The sequence below is a fragment of the Bos taurus genome, chromosome 1 (genome assembly GCF_002263795.3).
Source record: "Bos taurus isolate L1 Dominette 01449 registration number 42190680 breed Hereford chromosome 1, ARS-UCD2.0, whole genome shotgun sequence".
NCBI classification, from domain to species: Eukaryota; Metazoa; Chordata; class Mammalia; order Artiodactyla; family Bovidae; genus Bos; species Bos taurus.
Genome location: NC_037328.1, coordinates 82,085,910 through 82,111,311, shown reverse-complemented (window position 1 = coordinate 82,111,311; position 25,402 = coordinate 82,085,910). Strand labels below are relative to the sequence as shown.

Sequence of the window (25,402 nt, the reverse complement as noted above, 5' to 3'; positions counted from 1 at the left end):
CCTGAGCCTGGGTCTCAGCCAAATCCAGGCCAAGGTCAAGCCAGGCTGGGCAGAAAGCTAGAGCAGTGATGCCCAGAGGGCTGGGCTGTGGTTCCTGGATGCCCCTGCCTAGAGCCAGGGCTGGGAAGGGGTGGGGAAGGCTAGGTGTGAGGAGGAGAGAGGCAGGTAAGGGAGAGCAGCAGGAGAGGGCAGGCGTGACTGCAGGGGCTTAACCAGTGAGGGCTAACACCAGCTGGATTTGGATGGACCAAGCTCTGGACCTGCTACCTACCTGCAGATTAGGAGCGACTCACCCGCCTTTACTGTCAGCTTGGCTCCTGGATGCTTCAGCCATGAACTCATGAAGTTATCCTGTCCCACCTGGCACACACAGTTGCTGGGTTTGGCAGGTAAGATGGTGTCTGTGGAAATGCCCTGCTAAATTCCCCTTCAGAGGCTGTGTGGCTTCGAGGATCCACGCCGTTGCACTTTCTGCCATCATCCTGCAGTGACGGTCCAGACCTTCCGGGCATGAATCCTCTGGGAAGCACGCACACTGGGTGATGGCTCGTCGTCGAGAGAGGACTGAAATGTCCCACCAGAGACCTGATCTGCCGTCTCCAAGACCACACGCACAGTTTCGGGCTGGGAACTGAGGACGACAATGAGAAACAAATCCCCTCTCCAACCCACTGGTTCAAAACCCTTCCAGTCATGGGTGGAGGCCTGGACTGGCGTCAGTCCCTGGGGAGGCCAGTGGTTCCAGGACACACAGTCCGCAGCCCAGCCTTCAGCAGCCCCTCCCCCAGGCAGGGGAGCAGGTGGGAAGCTGCCCAGACTCGCGGGATCCCCACTCCCTCCCACAAACCCCCAGCAACATCAGGTTCCACCTGCACTGACTGTCCTGGGACTCAGTATCTTCCAGCTCACAGGGTTTGTTTCTGAGTGTGTAAGTAATTATCAATTCATTCTTTGAAAACTAGGAAAATTCCAAAAAGCAAACAGAAAAACACCATGAATATGCAGGCATGTACTCTTATCTGCCTGGTTTCTGAAGAATTCTGACTTTTAATTGTTTCTCCTTGACCCTCATCCCAGCAGGCCTGAGTCCTAAGGTCCCATCTTACCCCTTCATTCAGCACAGAATCAGAGTGGCACTCCAAGGGTTAAAGGCATTACCAGTTCCCAGTGATTGAAATGTAATGAGGACGAGATGCTAAATTAAAGTTTATTGCAGAATAAAAGTGTGTGTAGTCAGCATCTGTAAGATGCTACAGTGAGACGCTTTCTAAAACTTGGCAATACAATTACGTAGTTAAATCAGTAGAATGCACACACAGTTGATGAGATTAGCTGTCTACAGAAGTCATTCTAAAAGATAAGTTATCTTTTGTGAAGGCAGGAAGAGCTAGCCTAGATTCGTGATTAAACACAGAAGCAGCAATGGCCAAATCCAAGCACTGAGATGTCTACAGAAAGATGGCGTGTGTGCGCGCGCAGGCACTTGTGTGTGCAGTACCCGCGCCCTGGGGGGTGGGGGTGGGGGCGGGGCTCCACGTGGAGCACAGAACAGTGGGAGGGAGGGAGAAGCCTGGCAGCATCTGGATGAGGAAGGGGAAGGTGTCCGCTGGGTCAGGGACAGAAAGGGGACCCTGTGCCCTGCTGCTCGCCCACTGTCTGCCTCCTGGCTCAGCCCCCAAGGTCCTCAGAGCGGGAAGGCCTACAGGAGGAAGCAAAAGGCCCAGCACACGGGCTCCACGGCCAAGGTGACTGGGTTCACATCCAAGTCCCACTTACTTGCAGGCTGCACCACTTTGGGCAAATGTTTACTTCCTGAGGCCTTTTCCTGGTGTGACAGCAAGATGCTGCACCCTCTCCTGGAGGGCTGCTGTGGGGATAACTCAGGAAGCAGGAAGGCAGCTGCATCATTATTACTATGAACAGTGGTATTACTTTTATTACTGATGAACAAATTTATTTAGCACTCCCCATGAGGCTGGTTATTCAGTAAAAGCCAACCCCAAAGCTGCTCTGCTCTTGGTATGAATAAAAAAATCAAGCTCTTGGACCTGCCACGCTGAGCCTTGGTGACCAAGTGACCGGGCCCCAAGGCTCAGCAGGGCAGCGGCCACCCTGGCTGCCAGCCTGCAGTCAGAGCCGTCTTACGTGGAACATGTGAGCTGAATACACAGAGTGCCGCTCTGTGTGAAATAAATCCTATTTGGGAGGGAACGTAATTTTTATTATAAACCTAATGCAGCCAACAAAACAGTTATTTAAAGGGTTCTGGGAGTTATCACTAGTGCTGAGCACTGAGTGTATAATGTACATAATAATAATTATCTGCAATAAGTTTCTGTAAAATTTAAATGGAATAATGATGTAAATGACTTATTTCCTAGTACAAAGTAAGCACTGATATAAATGCTTTCACACTTTCCAAATGAGGTTGTTTTTCATTTAGCTCACATTGTGTTACTATTTAATCAGACAGAACTTCTCCAAAGGTGGGGGTGGGGTGGGGAGGAAGGATATTCCAAAATTCAAAATAGCATATTTGTGCTGGTAAAAAAGGAAAAAATCACGTTTATTTTACAAGGTAGTATTCTCCTAAAGTATTATACAGAGAGGAAAGTTGAGCTGTTTGTAGGAAAACAAGGTAAATTAGAGAACAATCAACATTGTGCTTAAAACTTGAAAATAGACAGGTTTTAAAAATCACACAGTAAGTGAACATTACAAGGTACGAACAGCCTTAGAAGTACATATGAACACCGTGATATGGAAGCTCAGCATTAAAACCGCTAGTGATGATTTGCTTTTAGACTTGTCCAGCCTATGAAGAGGGCACTTCAATCTGAACAGAAAGAACTCAAAGCACGCCAGAGACGGGGCCCTTTCCCAGCACAGCCAATTCTCAATTACCCGTGATAATGAAAGGGAGCAGTGACACAAATTTTCTAAAGGTTAATTATTCCAAAGTTAGTTCTGAGTGCCCTTGTACTCCTGTTTGAATGTGAGAAACACGGACATCCCTGGGACTGACGGCACTGACCGAGAGCACAGAACGCCCACTGCTCGCTCTCCCCTCCTCAAGGGGAAGAGACGAAAGCCGGAAACAACTGGCCTTCTCACTGCACTGACACCTCCTCTGGAGTGGGGGGTAGGGGAAGAAACCAAGAAAGCTTTGGTTTCCTCATGTAAAAATCCAAAACGTGTCAACAAAATTTTGCAAATAAGATGGAATAATAAGTGTTGACAGTATAAATATTTTTTTCTAATTGTGCTTTTTTTCCCCCTTGCCTAAAAGTATTTATACCACCAAAAGTATCTGGGTATTTTGACAGCTTTCTAAATTACCTGGTTGCATCCTACTGCCTAAGTAGAGATATTTGCATAAAAGGAGGTTATGATCAGAGGAACTATGATGGCTCAAACAGGCCAGGAAACAGAGATTAAGAAATAAAACCACCACTCTCAAGATAAAATCAAATCCTAGATCAAATCCAAAAAGGTACTTCAGGAAAACAACTTCATGGTTTTGTTCTGGTTCTGCTGATTTTATTTTTACTGTATTACCTTGAACTACAGGTCGTCCCCTTCCAGGAATGCGGCAGTTTTTCTACATAGGTTTTTCTCAGATTTGCATTTCAAATCTTGAATATACCTAGATTTTTTATTGTAAAGCTTCCATTGTTAATGTACCAAATAGTTATAACCACTAAAAGCATTTTAATTGCTTTGTTATTTCTCAGAAAAGTCATGAACACATGTGAAACTCGAAAATGCTAAAAGAAATCTTGGTTAGATCAGAAAGCTAAACTCCACACAGTACTTATTTCGTATCTTCTACCTAACAGCTTTTACACCAACTTTCAAAAAGTGGGAATGGTGTCAGTTTTTGACAAAAGCCTGAGAAAGCAGTTTTTCCATTCACACAGCCCACCTCTTTGCCCAGGTGAGCAAAGGTCCAAATGATAAAGCTTTCATATCTCTCAATGTACAAGTATTAATCAAAAGCCTATTTAACATAACTGTGTTCAATGTCTATAATACACACTGCAGTCTAAACATTTTCTAAAGTGCCTATAAATATGCTTATACAAATGAATAATGTAGTATCAGGATTACAGAGAAATTCTTTCATATAATACAGAACAGAATAGGCCTAGAATTGAAGTTGAAACTACGTATTTTTACACCCTTATCAGTTGTTTTGGAATCCAAGCATAAAGAATTCTGGTTCAATCATATATGATTTCAGACAATTATTAATATTAACAGTGATAGCACAAAAAAAAATTCTTGCTTGTGCTTATTTAGAAAAGGCTATTTTGAGATCCAGGAGCATTTTATATTTAGAATCCAATGGGATGTCTCCAATTCTATAAAATTGATAGTAGTAAGTGAATCTTAGTGAGATTTTAATTATAAAGAGTTTGTGCAAGTATTTAAAGTGATTATCAACTAGTGTTAAATCTAAAAATTCCATTAAAATCCTGGCTAATCTGAATGGCAGTTCAGGAGTTTTAAAAAACAGGAACCTAGGCAAAAGTCATAGATATAAATATGAACGGCCCAACCCTGGCACAGCCAGCCTGAAGCGTGGCCCTGAGCCCATGGATTTCCATGGCTTTAGAGACCTGGTGGTTGACCCCAACTATCACCACATGAACAGATGGAGGAGAGAACTAATAGGAACAGTGCAAACAGAGCCTCATATTCCTGTCCAGGGATGAAATGAGCTCACCCACGGCTAGTTGCAGACAGGACCCTGATTGCAGGCGGCCAGTCAGTCCCAGTGGTGCTAAGAGCCCAGAGCAGGGCTCATCAGCCCTTTGTCCCTAAGCCTTTCTCCCCACACCCACCTCTGTCGCCCTCTCCTGGGCCCCGCTGGCCCTGGAGCTCTGGACACCATCTTCTCGGGTTGATGTGTTGACTCTTTATGTTTCAGTAAGTGGGAACTTGATGCTGGCTGCATTCTCACCTGTTAGCACACAAAGTGTTAAGTAACACTGCTTCCAAAGGAATACGCACACTCTGCTTTCTAAACCCTTCAGGATGTTTAGGGCACCTGAACCTAACGAAATGTTCTAGCCAGTCACATGGACTGCACATATAACTAGGAAAGCAGGTTCCGCCTGGAGAGATCTGTGCAGGATGCCAAGTGGAGGCTTCAGGAAAGGACACACAGGCCCCTTCTTGTTTCTTAAAATACGAACTAACGAGACACAGAAGAGTCGCGTCGTGATGCTGACAGGGCACAAGATGACGCCACGAGAGCACACTCATGGAGAGTCAGGGTACAGGAAGTGACTGTCTGTCCCCAGCTTGGATAGTTTAGTTTCATGCGGCCTATTTCAAATTTCCTGGATTCTTAACTGTGCCTCACAGACAGTACATTTGGAGAAGTTACACAAGAACACCTGTTATAAATGGAGATTAGGAGCAAAATTCTGAAGAGAGCTAAATAAGAAAGAATCAGTCACTATTTTATGTGTGTAGGAAAAGAGAACATTTACAATAGCCCATGAATATTACTGTAGTAAAGGGAATGAATATTACACAAAATATTTTCTCCTGACTTAGCAGTGAACTATTTCAACTGTTTTTGCATTGGCATAAAAAATCCATGCATCATACTGAATTCTAATCCATTTCTCACCTAAGCCATTCTAATGCTTCATACAACCAAATGAAGCAGAGTTAATCAAACCTATTAGATTCATTCCTAATCCCTAAAGGACTGCTGTCTTTAGCATTTCCATGCTAACTAAAACTATTATTGATTTTTTTCCCTTAAGACATGAGATGTGGCTGCCTCCTAAATATAATACCTATATAACTTCCTAAAAGTCTCCCGCAGATTTGAACAATTTTAAAAAGCAGGGAGTTGGTGATGGACAGGGAGGCCTGGCGTGCTGCGATTCATGGGGTCGCAAAGAGTCGGACACGACTGAGCGACTGAACTGAACTGAACTGAAAAAGCAGGGAAATGTTGGGGAAGCCACCCCTGAGGCCAGCTCAAATGCTACTCCTTCTCCAGCCAGCCCAAGCCAAGTGCATCTCTGCCTCCCCCGGCTTCCCAGGGCACTCTAGGTCCCCTCACCTGCATGGATTACCTCCCCTAGTAGACTACGGTCCCTTCCTGCTGGGAGTCAGGCCTTATTCATTTCCGTACCCACATAGCACCCTGGAGGGGGGATAGGCATTCAACCTAAGCTGGACTGAGCATGAGACAGATGATGTCATCTCTTCTGGAGCGAGGTCTAGCCCAGCCCCAGGTCATGAAGGGCTGGTTGTGCAGACACTGCTTTAACTGGGGGCTGAGCTGGCCTCCAGGAAGCTGTGGCAACACTGGCCCAGAGCCAGTGCAGATAGCAGAGAGATGAGGAAAGGCCAGAATGGCATGCACCAGAGCACACCCTGGACTGGTCACGTGAACCAGTTTCCCACCAGGACTAGCAGGGCAGCGGTGCTCATCAGCCGCCAGAAGGACTGCCAGAGAGCTGTTCCGCGAAGAACTGGCTATTTACAGAACAGTGTCTCCTTCACTCTGGGATCTCCTCAACCTGATCCATGACGCTCTGTGATCATCGCTTCATCGCTTTCAAAGTTCCCAGTGAAATTAAGGCTGGGTCACAATTCATGACACCAGATGCTACATAGAAAGGAAGTGAAGATACAAAAGAAAACCATTTATAACAAAAGAATGTCTTAGTTATAAGACAAATTTAAAAGTGAAGCTAATCAGCAGACCACTGAACTGCTACGGTTGTTACAGAGGGGTAGAAAACACTGACTGCACTGGAAAAAGGGTCCATCGGACAGAAGTACAAAAGCTCAGCATGGAGCAGAGCAGTGGCTTCCCGCCGGGCCTCACACGGTGGTTTCTATTGTTTCAATCACTTCCAGGTCAGACTGCGAGGGGGAAAGAAGGGTGCACTCATCTGGCTCCCAGCTGCTCTCTGGACTGTAATCTTCCTCTGAACTCAGTTCTGCTCCTTCTTCTGTGTCCTCGTCACACGATTCCACATAGTGAGCCCCAATCGCGTTGATCCCAGAGTCCTCGGAACTTGAGGGAGAAGAGCAGTGATCTATTTTTGGTGTATTGCTCTCTTTTGAAATAAAGGCATCGTGTGCAGAGACCTCCTCAGGGCTCATTTTGTGGGAATGTGGCGCCGGCTGCTTCTGCACATAACACATCTTCCCATTAATACATTTAACCTGATAGTTGTCAATAAAGAGGTCTGAGATCATACAGTACCTTGGCGAGTCAGGGGGCAGAGGGGGCTGGAAAACAGACGCGAATTTCAGGAAGTGTTCAGTGAGGGAGACCGAAATCTGAATGGTGTTCGCAGGCTCCCGAGGCTTCGCAGGAATCTCAGTGCTGGGCAGCTGTTCCACAGGGGTCATCGGCTGATACACGTACTTGCCTGTGGGGGGACACAGAAAAGCAACTGAAATCTAAGAGCACTACACCTGTAGGCTAAGGGAGCCATAACGGTTTCTCTCGGAGGACTCGGAATGTTTTTAAAAATATTTCAAAACCATCTCCAAAGAAACTAAAAATAGAATCAACATGGTTACAATCAATCAAAAATTCAGCATGGTACATAAACATCATGGTGTTTTCATCTAAAAACTCCACACACTTTAGAAATCTTAATTTTATATTTGAGTCTTTTTAATGCCTCTGGAGTAGGTGGGTGGATGCTATCATCCTTATTTTCAGGCATCTTGAAATGATTTTCCCATCATACCAGAATAAAGAACATTTACAATATAATGTGGTAAAAACACACTGTAAAATTGTATTGTTGCTATTATTCAGTCATGTTCAACTCTTTGTAACCCCATGAACTGCAGCATGCCAGGCTTCCCTGTCCTTAATCACCTCCTGGAGTTTGCTCAAACTCATGTCCATTGAGTCGGTGGTGCCATCCAACCATCTCATCCTCTGTCATCCCCTTTTCCTGCCTTCAATCCTTCCCAGCATCAGGGTCTTTTCTAGTAAGTCAGCTCTTTGCATCAGGTGGCCAAAGTACTGGAGTTTCAGCTTCAGCATCAGTCTTATTTTATGGTGTAAAATAGTATAATACACCATAAAATAATAAGTCCATTTTATCTTTAGTGATTAGATGCTAATATAGAAACTTAAATGGGCTTCCCTAGTGGCTCACCAGGGAAGAATCCACCTGCCAATGCAGGAGACTCCAGTTCGATCCCTGGATTGGGAAGACAGATGCCCTGGAGAAGGAAACGGCAACCCACTCCATTATTCTTGCATGGGAAATCTCAAGGACAGAGGAGCCTGGTGGGCTTCAGTCCAAGGGGTCATAAAAAGTTAAACAGAACTTAGCAAGTAAGCAACAGTAGAAATTTAAAATTTATTAGCAGGATTAGGGAAGACTTTCATTCTTCAGGTTTCTAAATGTAAATCAGAACACATACACACACATATTGCCTATAGGATTGTCCTGGTCACCCTCAGTGGCTGGGGTAAGGTGCAGTGTATGAAATGATCTCTTTTAAAACCCAAAGCTCATCAGTGACCTAAACAGGAGATATTCTCCCTAATGCCAGCTTCACAGGCACAACCTCAGCCAAGCAGAAGTAAAGGCACAGGCAGATGCAGAGAGTGGCCTGCAGAAAATCAAGAAGCTTAGCCCCAAAGCTTCCCTCTGCTCTGAACCCTCAAGTGTCTCTCACAGAATTTATGTGGAAGTGAAACCTAACTGGATCTGTTCCTACTGTCTCTTTCCTCATTTTCTTCACTCAACAGTTAACAAAGCCATCTCTGTATAAAGTGTTAAGAAAATAGAGATGACAATTACCTGTAAGCCTAACCAAAACGATCACATGGATGACAGCTTTGTTTAACTTAATGAAACTATGAGCCATGCGGTGTAGGGCCACCCAAAACAGACGGGTCACGGTGGAGAGTTCTGACAAAACGTGGCCCAGTGGAGAACGGCAAACCACTTCAGCATTCTTGCCTTGAGAACCCCCTGAACAGTCTGAAAAGACAAAATGATATGACACTGAAAGATGAACCCCCCAGACCAGCTGGTGTCCAGTATGCTACTGGAGAAGAGTGGAGAAACAGCTCCAGAAGGAATGAAGAGGCTGAGCCAAAGAAGAAACAATGACCAGTCTTGGATGTGTTCGGCGGTGAAAATAAAGTCTGAGGCTGCGAAGAACAATACTGCACTGAAATCTGGAATGTTAGGTCCATAAATCAAGTAAATTGGAAGAAGTCAAAGAGGAGATGGCAACAGTGAACACTGACACTCCAGCAATCAGTGAACTAAAATGGGCAGCAATGGGAGAATTTAATTCAGATGACCATTGTATCTACTCCCCTGGAGAAGGAAATGGTAACCCACTCCAATATGCTTGCCTGGAAAATCCCATGAACAGAGGAGCCTGGTGGGTTACAGTCTAGGGGGTCGAAAAAGAATCAGACACAACTTAGAGACTAAACAATTTTATCTACTACTGGGCAAGAATCACTTAGAAGAAATGGAGCAGCCCTCATAATTAAAAGAGAGTCTGAAATGCAGTATTTTGGTGCCATCTCAAAAATGACAGAATGATCTAAGTCTCCAAGGCAAACCATTCAATATTACAGTAATCCTAGTCTATGCCCTGAACACTAATGCTGAACAAGCTTAAGTTGAACATTTCTATGAAGTCCTACAAGACTTTCTAGAACTATCACCAAAAAAGATGTCAAATTCATCATAGGAACTGGAACGCAGATCTAGGAAGTGAAGAGATACCTGGAGTCAACGCAAGTTTGGCCTTGCAGTACAAAGTGAAGCAGGGCAAAGACTGAGTTTTGCCAAGAGACTGCACTGGTCTTAGCAAACACCCTCTTCCCACAACACAAGAGATAGACTCTACATATAGACATCACCAGATGGTCATACTGAAATCAGATGGATATTCTTTGCAGCTGAAGGTGGAGAAGCTGTATACAGTCAGTAAAAACAAAACCTGGAGCTGACTGTGGCTCAGATCATGAACTCCTTATTGCAAAACCCAGACAAGTTGAAGAAATTAGGGAAAACCACTAGGCCATTCAGGTATAGCCAGTCCCTCCCATCAGCAAGCTTCCACAAGCTTCTTATCCTTATCCATCACAGGGCAGATGGATTTTTAAATTACACGCAGATTACATCATGCGAAATGCCACACTGGATGAAGCACAAGCTGGAATCAAGACTGCCAGGAGAAATATCAATAACCTCAGATACGCAGATGACACCACCCTAATGGCAGAAAGCGAAGAGGAACTAAAGAGTCTCTTGATGAAAGTAAAAAAGAGTGAAAAGGCTGGCTTAAACTCAACATTCAAAAAACTAAGATCACAGCATTTGGTCCCATCACATCATGGTAAATATGGGGAAACAATGTAAACAGTGACAGATTTTTATTTTCTTGGGCTCCAAAATCACTGCAGATAGTGACTGTAGTCATAAAATTAAAAGACACTTGCTTCTTGGAAGAAAAGCTATGACCAACCTAGATAACATATTAAAAAGCAGACATTACTTTTCCTGACAAAGGTCTGTCTAGTCAAAGCTATGGTTTTTCAAGAAGTATAGATGTGAGAGTTGGATCATAAAGAAAGTTGAGTGCCAAAGAACTGATGCTTTTGAACTGTGGTATTGGAGAAGACTCTTGAGGGTCCCTTAGACTGCAAGATCAAACCACTCAATCCTAAAGGAAATTAGTCCTGAATATTCACTGGAAGGACTGATGCTGAAGCTGAAGCTCCAATACTTTGGCCACCTGATGCAAAGAACTGACTTATTAGAAAAGACCCAGATGGTGGGAAAGAGTGAAGGCAGGAGAGAAGGGGATGACGGAGGATGAGATGGTTGGATGGCATCACCGACTCGATGCACATGAGTTTGAGCAAGCTCTGGGAGTTGGTGATAGACTGGGAAGCCTGGCGTGCTGCAGTCCATGAGGTAGCAAAGAGTCAGAAAGGACTGAATGAATGAACTAACTGATTAAGGTATGACCTAAATCTAATCCCTTATGATTATACAGTGGAAGTGACAAACAGATTCAAGGGATCAGATCTGATACAGTGCCTGAAGAACTATGGACGGAAGTTTGTAACACTGTAGAGGAGGTGGTGATCAAAACCATCCCAAAGAAAAAGAAATGTAAACAGGCAAAATGGTTGTCTAAGGAGGCCTTATAAATAACTGAGAAAAGAAGAGAAGCTAAAGGCAAAAGGAGAAAAGGAAAGATATATCCATCAGAATGCAGAGTTCCAAAGAATAGCAAGGAAGAGATAAGAAAGCCTTCCTAAGTGAACAATGCAAAGAAATAGAGGAAAACAACAGAATGGAAAAGACTAGAGATCTCTTCAAGAAACTCAGAGGTACCAAGGGAACATTTCATGCAAACTTGGGCACAATAAAGGACAGAAATGGTATTGAACTAACAGAAGCAGAAGAGATTAAGAGGTGGTAAGAACACACAGAAAAACTGTACAAAAAAGATCTTAATGACCCAGATAATCACAATGGCATGGTCAATCACCTAGAGCCAGAGTGTGAAATCAAGTGGGCCTTAGGAAGCATTACAACAAACAAAGCTAGTAGAGGTGATAGAATTCCAGTTGAGCTATTTCAAATCCTAAAAGATGATGCTGTGAAAGTGCTGCATTCAATATGCCAGCAAACTGGGAAATTCAGCAGTGTCCACAGGACTGGAAAAGGTCAATTTTAATTCCAATCTCAAGAAAGGGCAATGCCAAAGAATGTTCAAATTACTGCACAACTGCACTCATTTCACATGCTAGCAAGATAATGGCTCAAAATTTTTCAAGCTAGGCTTCAACAGTACATGAACCAAGCACTTCCAGATATACAAGCTAGATTTAGAAGAGGCAGAAGAACCAGAGATCAAATTGCCAACATCCATTGGATCGTAGGAAAAGAAAGAGAATTCTAGAAAAAACATCTACTTCTGCTCCAATGACTACACTAAAGTCTTGGTCTGTATGGATCACAACAAACTGTGGACAATTCTTAAAGAGATGGGAATCCTAGACCACTTCACCTGTCTCCTGAGAAACCTGTATGTAGGTCAAGAGTAACAGTTAGAACTGGACATGGAACAATGGACTGGTTCAAAATTGGTAAAGGAGTTTGTCGAGGCTGTATATTGTCACCCTGCTTATATAACTTATATGCAAAGTACATCATGTGAAATGCCAGGCAGGATGAAGCTCAAGCTGGAATCAAAAGACTGCCAGGAGAAATATCAACAATCTCCGATATGCACATGACACCACCCTAATGGCAGAAAGAAAAGAGGAACTAAAGAGCCTCTTGATTAAGTTGAAATAGGAGAGTGAAAAATCCGACTTAAAACTCAACATGCAAAAGACTAAGATCATGGCATCCTGTCCCATCACTTCACAGAAAACAGATGGGGAAAAATGGAAACAGTAGCAGATTTTCTTTTCTTGGGCTCCAAAATCACTGTGGACGGCGACTGTAGCCATGAAGGTAAAGATGCTTGCTCCTGGAAGAAAAACTATGACAAACCTAGAGAGTGTATTAAAAAGCTGAGACATCACTTTGCCAACAAATGTCTGTATAGTCCAAGTTATGGTTTTTCCAGTAGTCATGTAAGGGTGTTAAGACTGGACCAGAAAGAAGGCTTATCACCAAAGAATCGATGCTTTCTAACTATGGTGTTGGAGAAGACTCAGGAGTCCCTTGCGTAGCAAGGAGATCATATCAGTGAATCCTAAAGAAATCAACCCTGAATATTCATTGGAAGGACTGATGCTGAAGCTGAAGCTCCAATACTTTGGCCACCTGATGTGAAGAGCCAATTCACTGGAAAAGACCATGGGCAGGTCTTTTTTTTTTTTCACTTTTTTCCCCAGTGAATTCACTGGGAAAGATTGAGGGCAGGAGAGGAAGAGGGCAACAGAGGATGAGATGATTGGATGGCATCACTGACTCAATGGACATAAGTTTGAGCAAACTCCAGGAGATACTGAAGGACAGGGAAGCCTGGCGTGCTGCAGTCCACTGGGTTGCAGAGTCACACAATGACTGAGCGACTGAACAACAACAAAATATAATATGATTTAAAAATATAAATCTGGAAGAAAAAAGTACTAAAAGTCCTAGAGACTAAAGCCACAAATGTGGGCACCACCCTGGGCTTATTGCTAGTGTAACTGATTCATCAGTCAGTCCATGTGATATCTTCCATGCATACTCATGACTGTTTTTTAACCTTCGTGATGTCGCTATTTTGGACCAGATAACCCTTTGTGGAGGGGCTGCCCCTGGCACTGTAGGATGCTTGGCAGCATCCTTGGCCTCTACCCACTAGATGCCAATAGAACCTCCTCCCTGGGCTGACACCAAAAATGTCTCCAGTTGTTGTCACATGCTCCTGGAGGCAAAATAACCCTTGTTTAGAACTGCTGGTTTATGACCTTCTCATGAGCATCTCTTTGTAGGCAAATCACTCACTGTGCTCTGCTCCCATCTGTTTTAGTTCTCCATCAAATTGAAAGTTCTAGAATAGGGATCACATTTATAAGGAAAACTACCTTAGATTCCTGAAGAGAAACTTTAGATCAGACAGGTAAACAGCAAACTGTGCCAGAGACAGTATGACATCACTCATGTATTAAGATCAATCAAGCCTGCCTGTATTTTTTACCTCTGTTTCTTGGCTCCTGTATACAAAAGTAGGCTTAGATGCCACAACTTCTTTGTAATTACATTATTCTAAAAATACACTGGGTTTCCTTCTGGAGTAAGGGAACTTCTCTGGATATCCAGCGCTCTCACTGCCAAGGGTCTGAGTTTAGTCCCTGGTCAGGGAACTAGATCCTGCATGCTGCACAGTGCAGCCAAGAAACAAAAACAAAAAAAAATTAATTTGGGGATAAAACTGTTAAACCTTTGGGGTCCCAGGTCTGCTTCCAAGCCTGGATATATTTCACACAAATCCTACGGTTACCAAAAATACAAGCAAAAAGAACCATCATGCTTGCTTGGGAAGCTGTTTTAAATATATCAGGAATCTTCAATACTGTTATCTGTAAAGGAGGGCATTACTCCTGGTCAGGCAAAGTTCAAGTCAGGCAAGATCTAACAGTTTGTTATGGCAGGACCTCTGGCTCTAAGCAGAGAGAGCAAAAAGGCAGACCTTCAAGCCTCACCTCTGATCCACCAGCCCCAGGACTAGAGAAAGATGAGGTTGGGCGGGCGACAGAGAAGGAACTGGGAGAATTTAAGGGCCTACTGTCCACAGAGTGGTGAACTCAACACCTGAAACGGCAGTTTGGTCTTTTCATTCCTTGGCTGGTAGACTGGTGGTTACTGAGTTCAGGAGGCTGCGGATGGCAGATGCTCAAGAAATGCTTGTTGCAGATGCTGACTGAACACATTCTGGCCCAAGTAACCTCTGAGTTAGTCACCCACTTGTTACGGCATAAGAGGATCTTAAGATCCTGAGGGACCAGGGCTCTGCCTCATCCAAAGGTGGAGGGCATCCTGCAGCCTGACCCATCTGCCCAGCCTCTGCCCAGCCTGACCCATCTGCCCAGCCTGACCCATCTGCCCAGCCTCTCCTACTCTCACTCACCCTCCTTGCCGCCTCCACCCATTAACCCTCCTCTGTGTTTCTTCATAATTTGCTTTTATTTTTCCTCGGTTCTTCTACCTGTTACTCTCTCTAATCCTCTCTCCTCCGAAGTACCATTTTTCTTTCTTGAAGTGTAGTAAGAGAAATGCAGCCTGGAGAGAAAGGTGTATGCTGCATTCCAGATAACATTTTCTTCTACAAGTTACACCTACTAAATGTGCTTATTCAGAGCTGGAATGACAGCCTGTTATCCGGTGATGTAGGGGTACAATGCAAAAACGCGGGCAGAGAAGGGGTTTCTGGCCACTTAGCCAGGAAACTCAATAACCACTGTATTCTCTGAACAACAATCTTAATGAAAGGTTTACTGTGTTATTTAAAGAAAAAAATGGATACAAACTATTAAAACTTAAATCCCTAAAAGGAAAGATACTCAAAGACAACAGAGCTTGGAGAAGAGAAAAGGAGAGAGAGAGAGAAAAGAATCTAGATACCACAGTGACCCAACATTCCACCTCTGGGAACACACCCAGAAGAACTGAAAACAGAGTCTGGAAGAGACATCTGCACCATACTCCTGGCAGTGTTATTTGCAATAACCAAAAAAGGTGGAAGCCACCTGAGGGTCCACCAATGGATGGCTGGATAAACAAGATATACAATGTGATGCTCTTCAGCCTCAGAGAGTAAGGAAAACCACACCATAATGTGGATGAACCCTGAGGACACCATGTTACGTGAAACAGGCCAGTGACAAAAATACAAACACTTTATGATTCCAGTTATATGAGTCACCTTCAGTTCAGTTCAGTCACTCAGTCATGTCCGACTCTTTGTAACCCCATGAATCGTAGAATGCCAGGCCTCCCTGTCCATCACCAACTCCTGGAGTTCACTCAGACTCACGTCCATCGAGTCAGTGATGCCATCCAGCCATCTCATCCTCTGTCATCCCCTTTTCCTCCTGCCCCCAATCCCTCCCAGCATCAGAGTCTTTTTCCAATGAGTCAACTCTTCGCGTGAGGTGGCCAAAGTACTGGAGTTTCAGCTTTAGCATCACTCCTTCCAAAGAACACCCAGGACTGATCTCCTTTAGAATGAACTGGTTGGATCTCCTTGCAGTCCAAGGGACTCTCAAGAATTTTCTCCAACACCACAGTTCAAAAGCATCAATTCTTCAGCACTCAGCCTTCTTCACAGTCCAACTCTCACATCCATACATGACCACAGGAAAAACCATAGCCTTGATTAGACGAACCTTTGTTGGCAAAGTAATGTCTCTGCTTTTGAATATGCTATCTAGGTTGGTCATAACTTTCCTTCCAAGGAGTAAGTGTCTTTTAATTTCATGGCTGCAGTCACCATGTGCAGTGATTTTGGAGCCCCCCAAAATAAAGGTTGACACTGTTTCCACTATTTCCCCATCTATTTCCTATTAAGTGATGGGACTGGATGCCATGATCTTTGTTTTCTGAATGTTGAGCTTTAAGCCAACTTTTCACTCTCCACTTTCACTTTCATCAAGAGGCTTTTGAGTTCCTCTTCACTTTCTGCCATAACGGTGGTGTCATCTGCATATCTGAGGTTATTGATATTTCTCCCGGCAATCTTGATTCCAGATTGTGTTTCTTCCAGTCCAGTGTTTCTCATGATGTACTCTGCACCTAAGTTAAATAAGCAGGGTGACAATATACAGCCTTGATGTACTCCTTTTCCTATTTGGAACCAGTCCGTTGTTCCATGTCCAGTTCTGTTTCTTCCTGACCTGCATACAGATTTCTCAAGAGGCAGGTCAGGTGGTCTGGTATTCCCATCTCTTGAAGAATTTTCCACAGTATATTGTGATCCACACAGTCAAAGGCTTTGGCATAGTCAATAAAGCAGAAATAGATGTTTTCCTGGAACTCTCTTGCTTTTTCCATGACCCAGCGGATGTTGGCAATTTGATCTCTGGTTCCTCTGCCTTTTTTAAAACCAGCTTGAACATCTGGAAGTTCACGGTTCACGTATTGCTAAAGCCTGGCTTGGATAATTTTGAGCATTACTTTACTAGCGTGTGAGATGAGTGCAATCGTGCGGTAGTTTGAGCATTCTTTGGCATTGCCTTTCTTTGGGATTGGAATGAAAACTGACCTTTTTCAGTCCTGTGGCCAGTGCTGAGTTTTCCAAATTTGCTGGCATATTGAGTGCAGCACTTTCACAGCATCATCTTTCAGGATTTGAAACAGCTCAACTGGAATTTCATCACCTCCACTAGCTTTGTTCGTAGTGATGCTTCCTAAGGCCCACTTGACTTCACATTCCAGATGTCTGGCTCTAGGTGAGTGATCACACCACTGTGATTATCTTGGTCGTGAAGATCTTTTTTGTACAGTTCTTCTGTGTATTCTTGCCACCTCTTCTTAATATCTTCTGCTTCTGTTAGGTCCATACCATTTCTGTCCTTTATCGAGCCCAAATTGCATGAAATGTTCCCTTGGTATCTCTAATTTTCTTGTGGAGATCTCTAGTCTTTCTCATTCTGTTGTTTTCCTCTATATCTTTGCAGTGATCGCTGAGGAAGGCTTTCTTATCTCTTGCTATTCTTTGGAACTCTGCATTCAGAGTCACCTAGAATAGTCAAATTCACAGAGAAAGGAAGTGGAATGGTCTTTTCCAGGGGCTTAGGGGTAAGAAGGTGTGGGGAGTTGTTGTTTCAGAGGGATAGTTTTGGTTCCAGTTCTGCAGCATAAAAAGAATTCTGGAGATGGATGTTGGCAATGGTTGCACAACACTATGAATGTACTTAATACTGCTGTACTGTATACTAAAAAATGGTTATGATGGCAAACATTATGTGCCTTTTAGTATAATTTAAAATAATAATCAGTATGATTTACTCTATTAGCAGACTGAGGATAAAAATCTGTATGATGAAGAATATGAAGAATTCTTACAACTCAAAACCAGGAAAAATAACCCAATTTTTTAAAAGCAGGTTAGCTAGACAAGGGCAACAGGAGTGATCCTTGTGGTGATGGGAATGCTTGTACCTTGATTACACCACTGTCAGCATCTCAGTTATGATGCTACACCACTGTGTTACAACTACTGTTGCCACTGGGTAAAGGATACATGGGCGCTCTCTCTGTATTTTTCTTACAACTGCATGTGAATCTATAATTTTTTCAAGATAAAAAAGTATAATTGAAAACAATGAGGGAAAAACACCATCACTGAGGTGACACTGTGCCCTTTCCATCATGTAGGACTGTAGCAGGAGGGACGCTATGGACAGGTCTCATGACAGATGGTGTTAACTTGGAACACTTGTTTAAATGTGGTATTTGTCTAGGTTTCCCCACTGTAAAGTTAGTTCTTGTCTCTTTGTAGTGTTAAGTATCTTGTGAAGAGATATTTCAAGACTATTCAAATATCCTGCTTCTCATCATACCTCCATCTATGAATTTCAGCAGACATACATACATATGTGGGTGTGGTCCGCAACAGTCATACTGTGGTGGCTGCCAAACAGTGATTTTCTATTTCCATCATTTCTTCTATGTTTACTAATGAGAATTCTACCGTGGCAGGAGCTGCTCCTTCTCCCTCATTTATTTATTCAAATGTATTCAACTGAAATGTATTCAATTATTTACTCATAGAAGCATGGACTCACAGATATTTATTTTTTCTAGAGATTGTAATCCGTTACTACTATTACTTATTTTGTTGTTCAGACTATCCCAGACTTAGCTGTTACAAGCTCCTTTCAGTTAGCCCCTGTGTCATTTCAACATGCCCATATTTTCATGACAACTTCCTCATTTTGTGACATCCTAAGAAGTTACTGGCTTCCCCTGGCCCAGTCATGGAATCAGCCATTTCTCCAAAGAGCCCTAACTCCTTTCTTAAGAACTTACACATTCTTAAGCTTATTCTCAAAATACTCCTGTGAAGTAGAATCTTAGTTTGCCAAAGACTCATTCAGTCACTCACAAAATTCATCCATAGGAAAGTGAGGACTAAACCTCATTACACTATTTAACACTCATTTTTAAAAATAATATAAGAAGGGACTTCCTTGGAGGTCCAGTGGCTAAGACCGTGCTCTCCGGGCCCGGGTTCCATCCCTGGTCAGAGGGCTAGATCCCACATGCTCCACTGTTAGCACAAGATCTCACGTGCCGCACCAAAGATCAGAAGATCCCATGTGCTGCAACTAAGACCCAGCACAGGCAAATAAATAGTGTGTTTAAAAAACAATAAGAAATCAAATAATATAAGAATTAAAAATAAACTTCATAACCCAATTAATTTATCTGGGATCTTTTTCAAGGGAGCTGAAATCACATTCTCAATAATGAAACTAATCACAATAGGTTTCTGTGATCACTAAGTAAAAAATAAATTCTGAATATGTTCTTTTCAGGAAACCTGGTTCAAAGTCTTGGTTCATAATTTTTCTGCTTATTCTTCCCAATGGTGTTTAGCAATAGTATGTAGTACATACTGTTTCCACAATGACTCAACGAGACCCTAAAAAAGATTTATGTTTTCATCCTGGTGGAGCCGGGGGAGGATGAGTGGGAGGGGAGACTTAATTACTTTCTCAAACTCATGTAATAAGTCAGAGGTCAGTTCCAGGACCCAAGCCTTATGACATCCTGTGTTCTTTTCTTTCTTCATGAGAATACTCATTTTAAAAAATTATTTTATTTATTTTAATTGGAGGATAATCAGTTTACAATATTGTGATGGTTTTTGCATACATCGACATGAATCAGCCATGGGTACACACGTGTCCCACCATCCTGAACGCAACTCCCTCCTCACCCCATCCGTCTGGGTTGTCCCAGGGCACCAGCTTTGGGTACCCTGCTTCATGCATCAAATTTGCACTGGTCATCTATTTTACACATGGTAATACAAATGTTTCAATGCTATTCTCTCATATACTCATTTTTAATTAATAAGATTTACTTAATGCTCATTAGTTTATACTGTCATTCTCCACCATTAACTTCAGCTAATACTCCAATTTGTAGCAGGGTAAGTACATTTCCTTGAAGACATTTCTTTTGGTTTTAGAGCACAAAGTGGGGTAGGGATGTAAAAAATGATTTATATAGCCCCTTAAGCTGTTGTACGTACTTTGTTAAACTATTTTTTTAGGAGCAGTTGCACATTTTGATTCTTTAAAAAAAAAAAAAAGACCCTCTGGGGGCAATGAGAGTTTTGCTTTTACAGACAGTTTTATGACTGTTAAATGTGTGTCCCCTTGACACATGAAGAACACTGCTCTCAGGGAATGCAAAGTGATTTTAAAATTAGCCTAAGCAAAACATAATTAAAAAGGTAAATCTACTGAAAAAAAATGAGTGGCCTAAGGGAAATTGCATCCACAGTTTGGTTCTTTGATTTTATATAGTGAATCACAGAATGCTTAATTTAGTCCCAAGGGCAATCATTATATTGAAAGCAATATTAAATAATCTTATCCAGCTATTTCAGCCATGTGCATTATTTACTTAGTTATGTAGCATATCATAAGCTAAAAGCAAAAGAACCTAACATTTATTATAACCAATATTTTTTTGTGGCCTCACCCTCCTCCACCATGCTCCACTAGCAATCAATATACCAATATTTTTGTATATCAATCTATAAGAACAAAAAAGTTCATATATAGCTCAATATATTGAAGTCCCCAATCAGAAATTTATGCAAGATCCTAGTTTCTTCATTTTTCAAATTGTGTAAGCTTCAGTGTGGTGGAACATATACTAATGTAAAGCAAAATCCTAGTGAGACAGAGCACCAGAGCATGGTTTATTTACTTATTTAACCAATTTACTGACTACCACCTTCCCTAGTGGCTCAGATGGTAAAGAATCTGCTTGCAAAGCAATGTGGGAGACCTGGGTTCAACCCCTGGGTTGAGAAGATCCCCCGGAAGAGGGAGTGGCAACCCACTCGAGTATTCTTGCAGGGAAACCTGGTGGCTACAGCCTATGGGGTCTCAGAGAGTTGGACAAAATGACTGAGCAACTTAACACTTTCACTTTGGGCTTCCCTGGTGGCTCAGACAGTAAAGCATCTGCCCGCAATGCGGGAGACCTGGGTTCGATCCCTGGGTCGGGAAGATCCCCTGGAGAAGGAAATGGCAACCCACTCCAGTACTCTTGCCTGGAAAATTCCATGGATGGAGGAACCTGGTGGGCTACAGTCCATGGGATGGCAAAGAGTCTGACACGACTGAGCAACTTATCACTTAAAATGTGCAGTCATGCTTTAAGTGGCTTCCAGTCAAAGTGCAGGGAGAAAATAAAACATAAAGTAAAAATAAGGGCTTCTCTCGTGGCTCAGATGATAAAGAATCTGCCTGCAATGCCAGAGACCCGGGTTCAATCCCTGAGTCATGAAGAGCCCCTGGAGAAGGGAATGGCTACCCACTCCAGTATTCTTGCCTGGAAAATCCCACTGAGAGGAGCAGCCTGGCGGGTTACACCAGTTGAGTAAAGTTGTGAGGATGCAGGGCCTTCGCCATGCCACGATATAGGATTCCAGACTTCACAGGGGGCTTGTACCTGGATGTTAAAGGACACGCACCTGTGGAGCAGCAAGTGGGACTGCTCCAGGCCATGTCCAGAGCCAGAACATGTGGCTGGCATGTGGGTTCACAGGGCCAACCAAGAGAGCAAAGGAGGATGAAGTCCGTGAGGAAGACAGAGGCTGGATGGGGCTTGGAATGCAAGGCCAAAGGGTTTGTGTTTTCCTGAGGAGACAAGTAATAACGACAAAAGAGGAATCAGAGAACTCAGTCGGGTAAAGATGTGCAGAGGGACTGGAAAGAGAAGAGAGGGGCGGTTAAAGGGAGGCTACTGTGGGTTTTCAAGCATGACATCTGACTGAAGTCACCTGGATCAGAACAGGAAGGAACCCAGGAGACGTTCCTAAAAGGTGACAGACCCTGGGGGCTCATGGGCAAGGACTGGGGAGCCCACTGCACCTGGATTTGCATCCCAATCTGCTAGTACTGGTTGCCCAACCTTTACCAAATCATTCAAGTGCCCTGCTTTCCACTTCCTCGGGGTAAAGCGGTGAGTGCTCTCTCCCTTCTAAAGCACTGACTCAGTGTCAGGCACACTGCAGACTTCCCACCACTGGTGCTGCTTGTAGAAGACAGGAGCTGCCTGCAGGTCTCCAAGCCCCTTGAGAGGCTTCCCAGCCTTGCTTTCTGCTCACTTCCATTTCTGTCTGCTCCATTCATGGGACAGGCGCAGATAAAGCTAGTCTGAAGCACAAATCAGACTTCGGCAACCAAGCTACCACCCTCTCTGGGTTGGTTTCACACTCAGATCTGGAGTTAAGGCAAACTGGTGAGAGAAGGAGTGGAAGAGGTGCAGGAAGGATCATGCAGCAGCCGACACAGGGTAGGAGCCCTCACCAACAGACCTCCACAGTCCACATGCTCTGGGCCACGATTCTGACACCCTGAAGTGTGGGCAGCTGGTACGGTGAGGCCTGCCTTAAAAATAACATTTCTGGAAGTGCCATAAACCAACAACAGAGAGAGAAGCTCTTCCCCACATTTACCAAGTTAGAGCAGTCAATCTGAAGAGAGACAAGATGAAGCCTCTATCCCTTCTGAAATTATGTTTAGTCCTACCTGAAGTCACATCTTCTGATGTGAGGGGCAGATATATGTCCAAAACAATTTTGTGTATTTTAGTAAGTAACTACCATGAACGACTAGGGGTAAAGAAAAGTGTAAAATACATCCCTCCTAGGATCCAATTCAGGTCACGCAAACGTGTGCAAGCACAAGAGGAAAGAGAAGTATTAAGTCAGGAAGTATTCACTATATACGGTGCAGGAGCCCAGAGAAAAGTGAGGGCTGGAAGGGTTGAGAAACACGGAATGTACACTTAAGAGCGAGGGCTTGGACAAAAGGAAGTAAAGTGGCAGGCTCTGTGAGAAATCCAGAGGTGGGCGAAGCATGGGATGTCTGAGGCACGGTGCAGTGAACAGCCTGACTGCAACAGAGGCGCTCTCGTCACTGAGACCAGTCCCAGCACCCAGGTAATCTGGAAGGAGCTGTGTTCACCACTGTACCACCAATGCCACCCAGACAATCTGGAGAGAGCAGGACCCTTCCCTTGCCAAGGAAGACTGGATACCATAAGAGCCACTCTGCTGAATAAACTGACACAATGGAACTCCTTGAATCTGCAGACACAGACAATTCCAGTTGAGAAAGAGACTCTTGTAGGACCAGACAGTTCAGAAACATCCAACAGGCAAGTCTGGCTATAACAGGTCATAGGCGGGAAAAAAAAAAAGCAAACAAAAAAGGCAGAGATTGAGAAGTCTCTTAGGCTTCCAGTCCCTTTCGAGGGCAAATAAGGGTTTCATGGGGCAAATATGTCTGAGACATTCTACTCACCCACTGGGAGCTGTTCTGTAGAGCTGGTTTTAATATAGTAATTGATTAGAAAAGGGATGGCTCAGGGAGTCTTCTAAGGATGGGTGACTGAGGGGGAAATAAAACATGCAAGCCATAGGTTCAGAAAGAAAAAGATGGCTGCTGAGAGAGCACACAGAGCCTCAACCAGTATGTGTCACATCTGCACTTGGCAGCACAGGAGAACTCTGAGAGAAAAGCTTGATGGAGGGAGAGAGGAACAAGGAGAAAGGTGGCTGATTGTGTATCATTACAAGCTAAGGAAAGTTGCGTGAGTTACCTCCCTTTTTCTGTCTGAAGATAAAACGATGGTGATGATAATCATTACCTTTGATTTCTTTATAACAAGCCTTGGCCTTACTGGCATCTTAGTAAACCATCTCAGTTTTCTACCTTTCTCTGCAAAAATCAATAGTGGATGGGTTGAATTACCAGACTGGACAACAGATATCTAAAATTTCAAATAGAAAAAAACTGAGAACAAAAAAGTTTCCGATGGAAGGCAGCACAAGTGGAGACTGAGAGCATGAAGACTCCAGGGCAGTTTCTGCCATTTTGCTAGCACACAGCTGTGTTCTACAGACCCCCCAAGTAAGTTGTTAGCAGCCATTAATCCAATGGACAGGTATTCCTGACAGTCTAAAGCTACACTAAGGGAAATAGTATAAGACATCTGCCACATTTATCTATTGATCTGGGGATAAAATGTTCAGAAATACACAAGAAAAGAATGCTAACCAGTCAACCTGATCTAAGAAAAGTACAATCTTGAAGCATCTGTGCTCTGCACAGGGGCTCAGTAGGGACTCAGTAGGTGTTTACTGAATGTAAAACAATACAGCTTTGTTAAAGGTTATTTTTGTAAGAAACATGTCTGTATGTTAGTCAAGAACATCATTTTCAAATTTATACAAACCAACATGGCATTCTGGAACTTTTTCTTAGTCACAATAATAAAACACATTCTAAGTATCAATGAGATTTAATTTAAAATCAAACTATTAACATTTACATAATTGCTACACTCTCAAGGTAGGTTGGGAGTAGCATTCAGTACCTTTATGAATGAGAGCAGAACATCGTGGCTGGCGAAGTACAGTAGAGCTCTTCCCTGAAGCCTGGAATACAACTGCCTACAAAGAGGACAATGGAGAGAGACAGGAAGAGAGTGGCCCTGCCTGTAAAGCATGTAGAACACAAAAGAACCATCTGAGAAAAGAAATCCTCAGTACATGTGACGTCCTAGACATAACTGGACCATGCAGGAGCAGCAGGGGAAGTAATCCTTTCCAATCAACACCATGCTTAGCACTATGCAAGCTTTACAGCTATTTGCCCACATTGTGTGTGGTCATTTATGACGAGAGAGGCTATCTGCATGGGTTCAGCTTTATGATACAACAATGAGATTTGATAACATGATAATGAATGCAGATTTTCAAGGCTGAATAAGATTTCTCTGGGTTTGATGAGTTTTTCAAATTATCACTTGAATTTACAAGGAAAAAAAAATGTACCATCATCAAAAATATCTCCCCTGCACAGAAACAAAGCCACAGGCCTCTGGGGACTAAACGGTGGCTTAAAAACACTCCCAGAGACACCACCCTTACAGCAAGGATGAAGCATATCCAGGTGCAGTTGTTGTTATGTGCCTGGACTAATCTAAGCAAATAAAGCCATCCTGAGAACTGTCTGTGCAGATGGCTAGCTCAAAGAGGTCCCCAGCTATTCCCGCCAGAGGCATACCAATTGTGGAATTTTTAAATGTTGCCTATAAACAACCAAACAGGATTCCTGTGAATCCTTTACAGACACGAACCTAAAATGTCAGGTGAGATCTTCTTGATGGTTTCAAACAAAGAATAATGAGGCTTTCATTGCTTCTGTCTGGAATACAAACAGGCCACATTCTATTCAAAATAAGTATCTCCAAGAGTTCACTCATTAATGCTAATAATTCCAAAAAACCTATAGTGTTCCCATAAAACCTCAAAGGAGTACAAAATGATGTGACAAAGAAGACACTTTTTCCCTTTAGAGTAAACATTTTTATAAACCCGGGGCGGGGGGGTGTTGGGGGGAGACATATTCATATACTGTACTATCTAAGGAAATTTACTACAAAACTATTCATTTTACAGCTTGGTGGATGTGATGGTAAATTATGTATGTCACAGGAGGGTTTTTCGGATGAGACTAACATTTAAATTGGTAACCTCTGGGTAAAGCAGATCACCATCCATAATGCAGGCGTGCCCCACCAAACCAGCTGGAGGCATGAAGAGAGCAGAAAGACCAGCCTTCCGAGCCAAGAGGCAAAGCAGA

The 25,402-nt window shown here is 43.3% G+C and overlaps 1 protein-coding gene across 1 annotated transcript in view; it reads right to left on the bottom strand.

Moving 5' to 3' along the window:
* Positions 1 to 6,513: 6,513 nt before the first annotated feature.
* Positions 6,514 to 25,402, bottom strand: part of C1H3orf70 (chromosome 1 C3orf70 homolog) — a 120,735-nt gene continuing 101,846 nt past the window's right edge. Inside the window, 1 exon segment of the mRNA NM_001195030.1 lies at positions 6,514 to 7,415. Coding sequence (NP_001181959.1) covers positions 6,859 to 7,415 — 557 coding nt within the window. The 3' untranslated portion in view covers positions 6,514 to 6,858.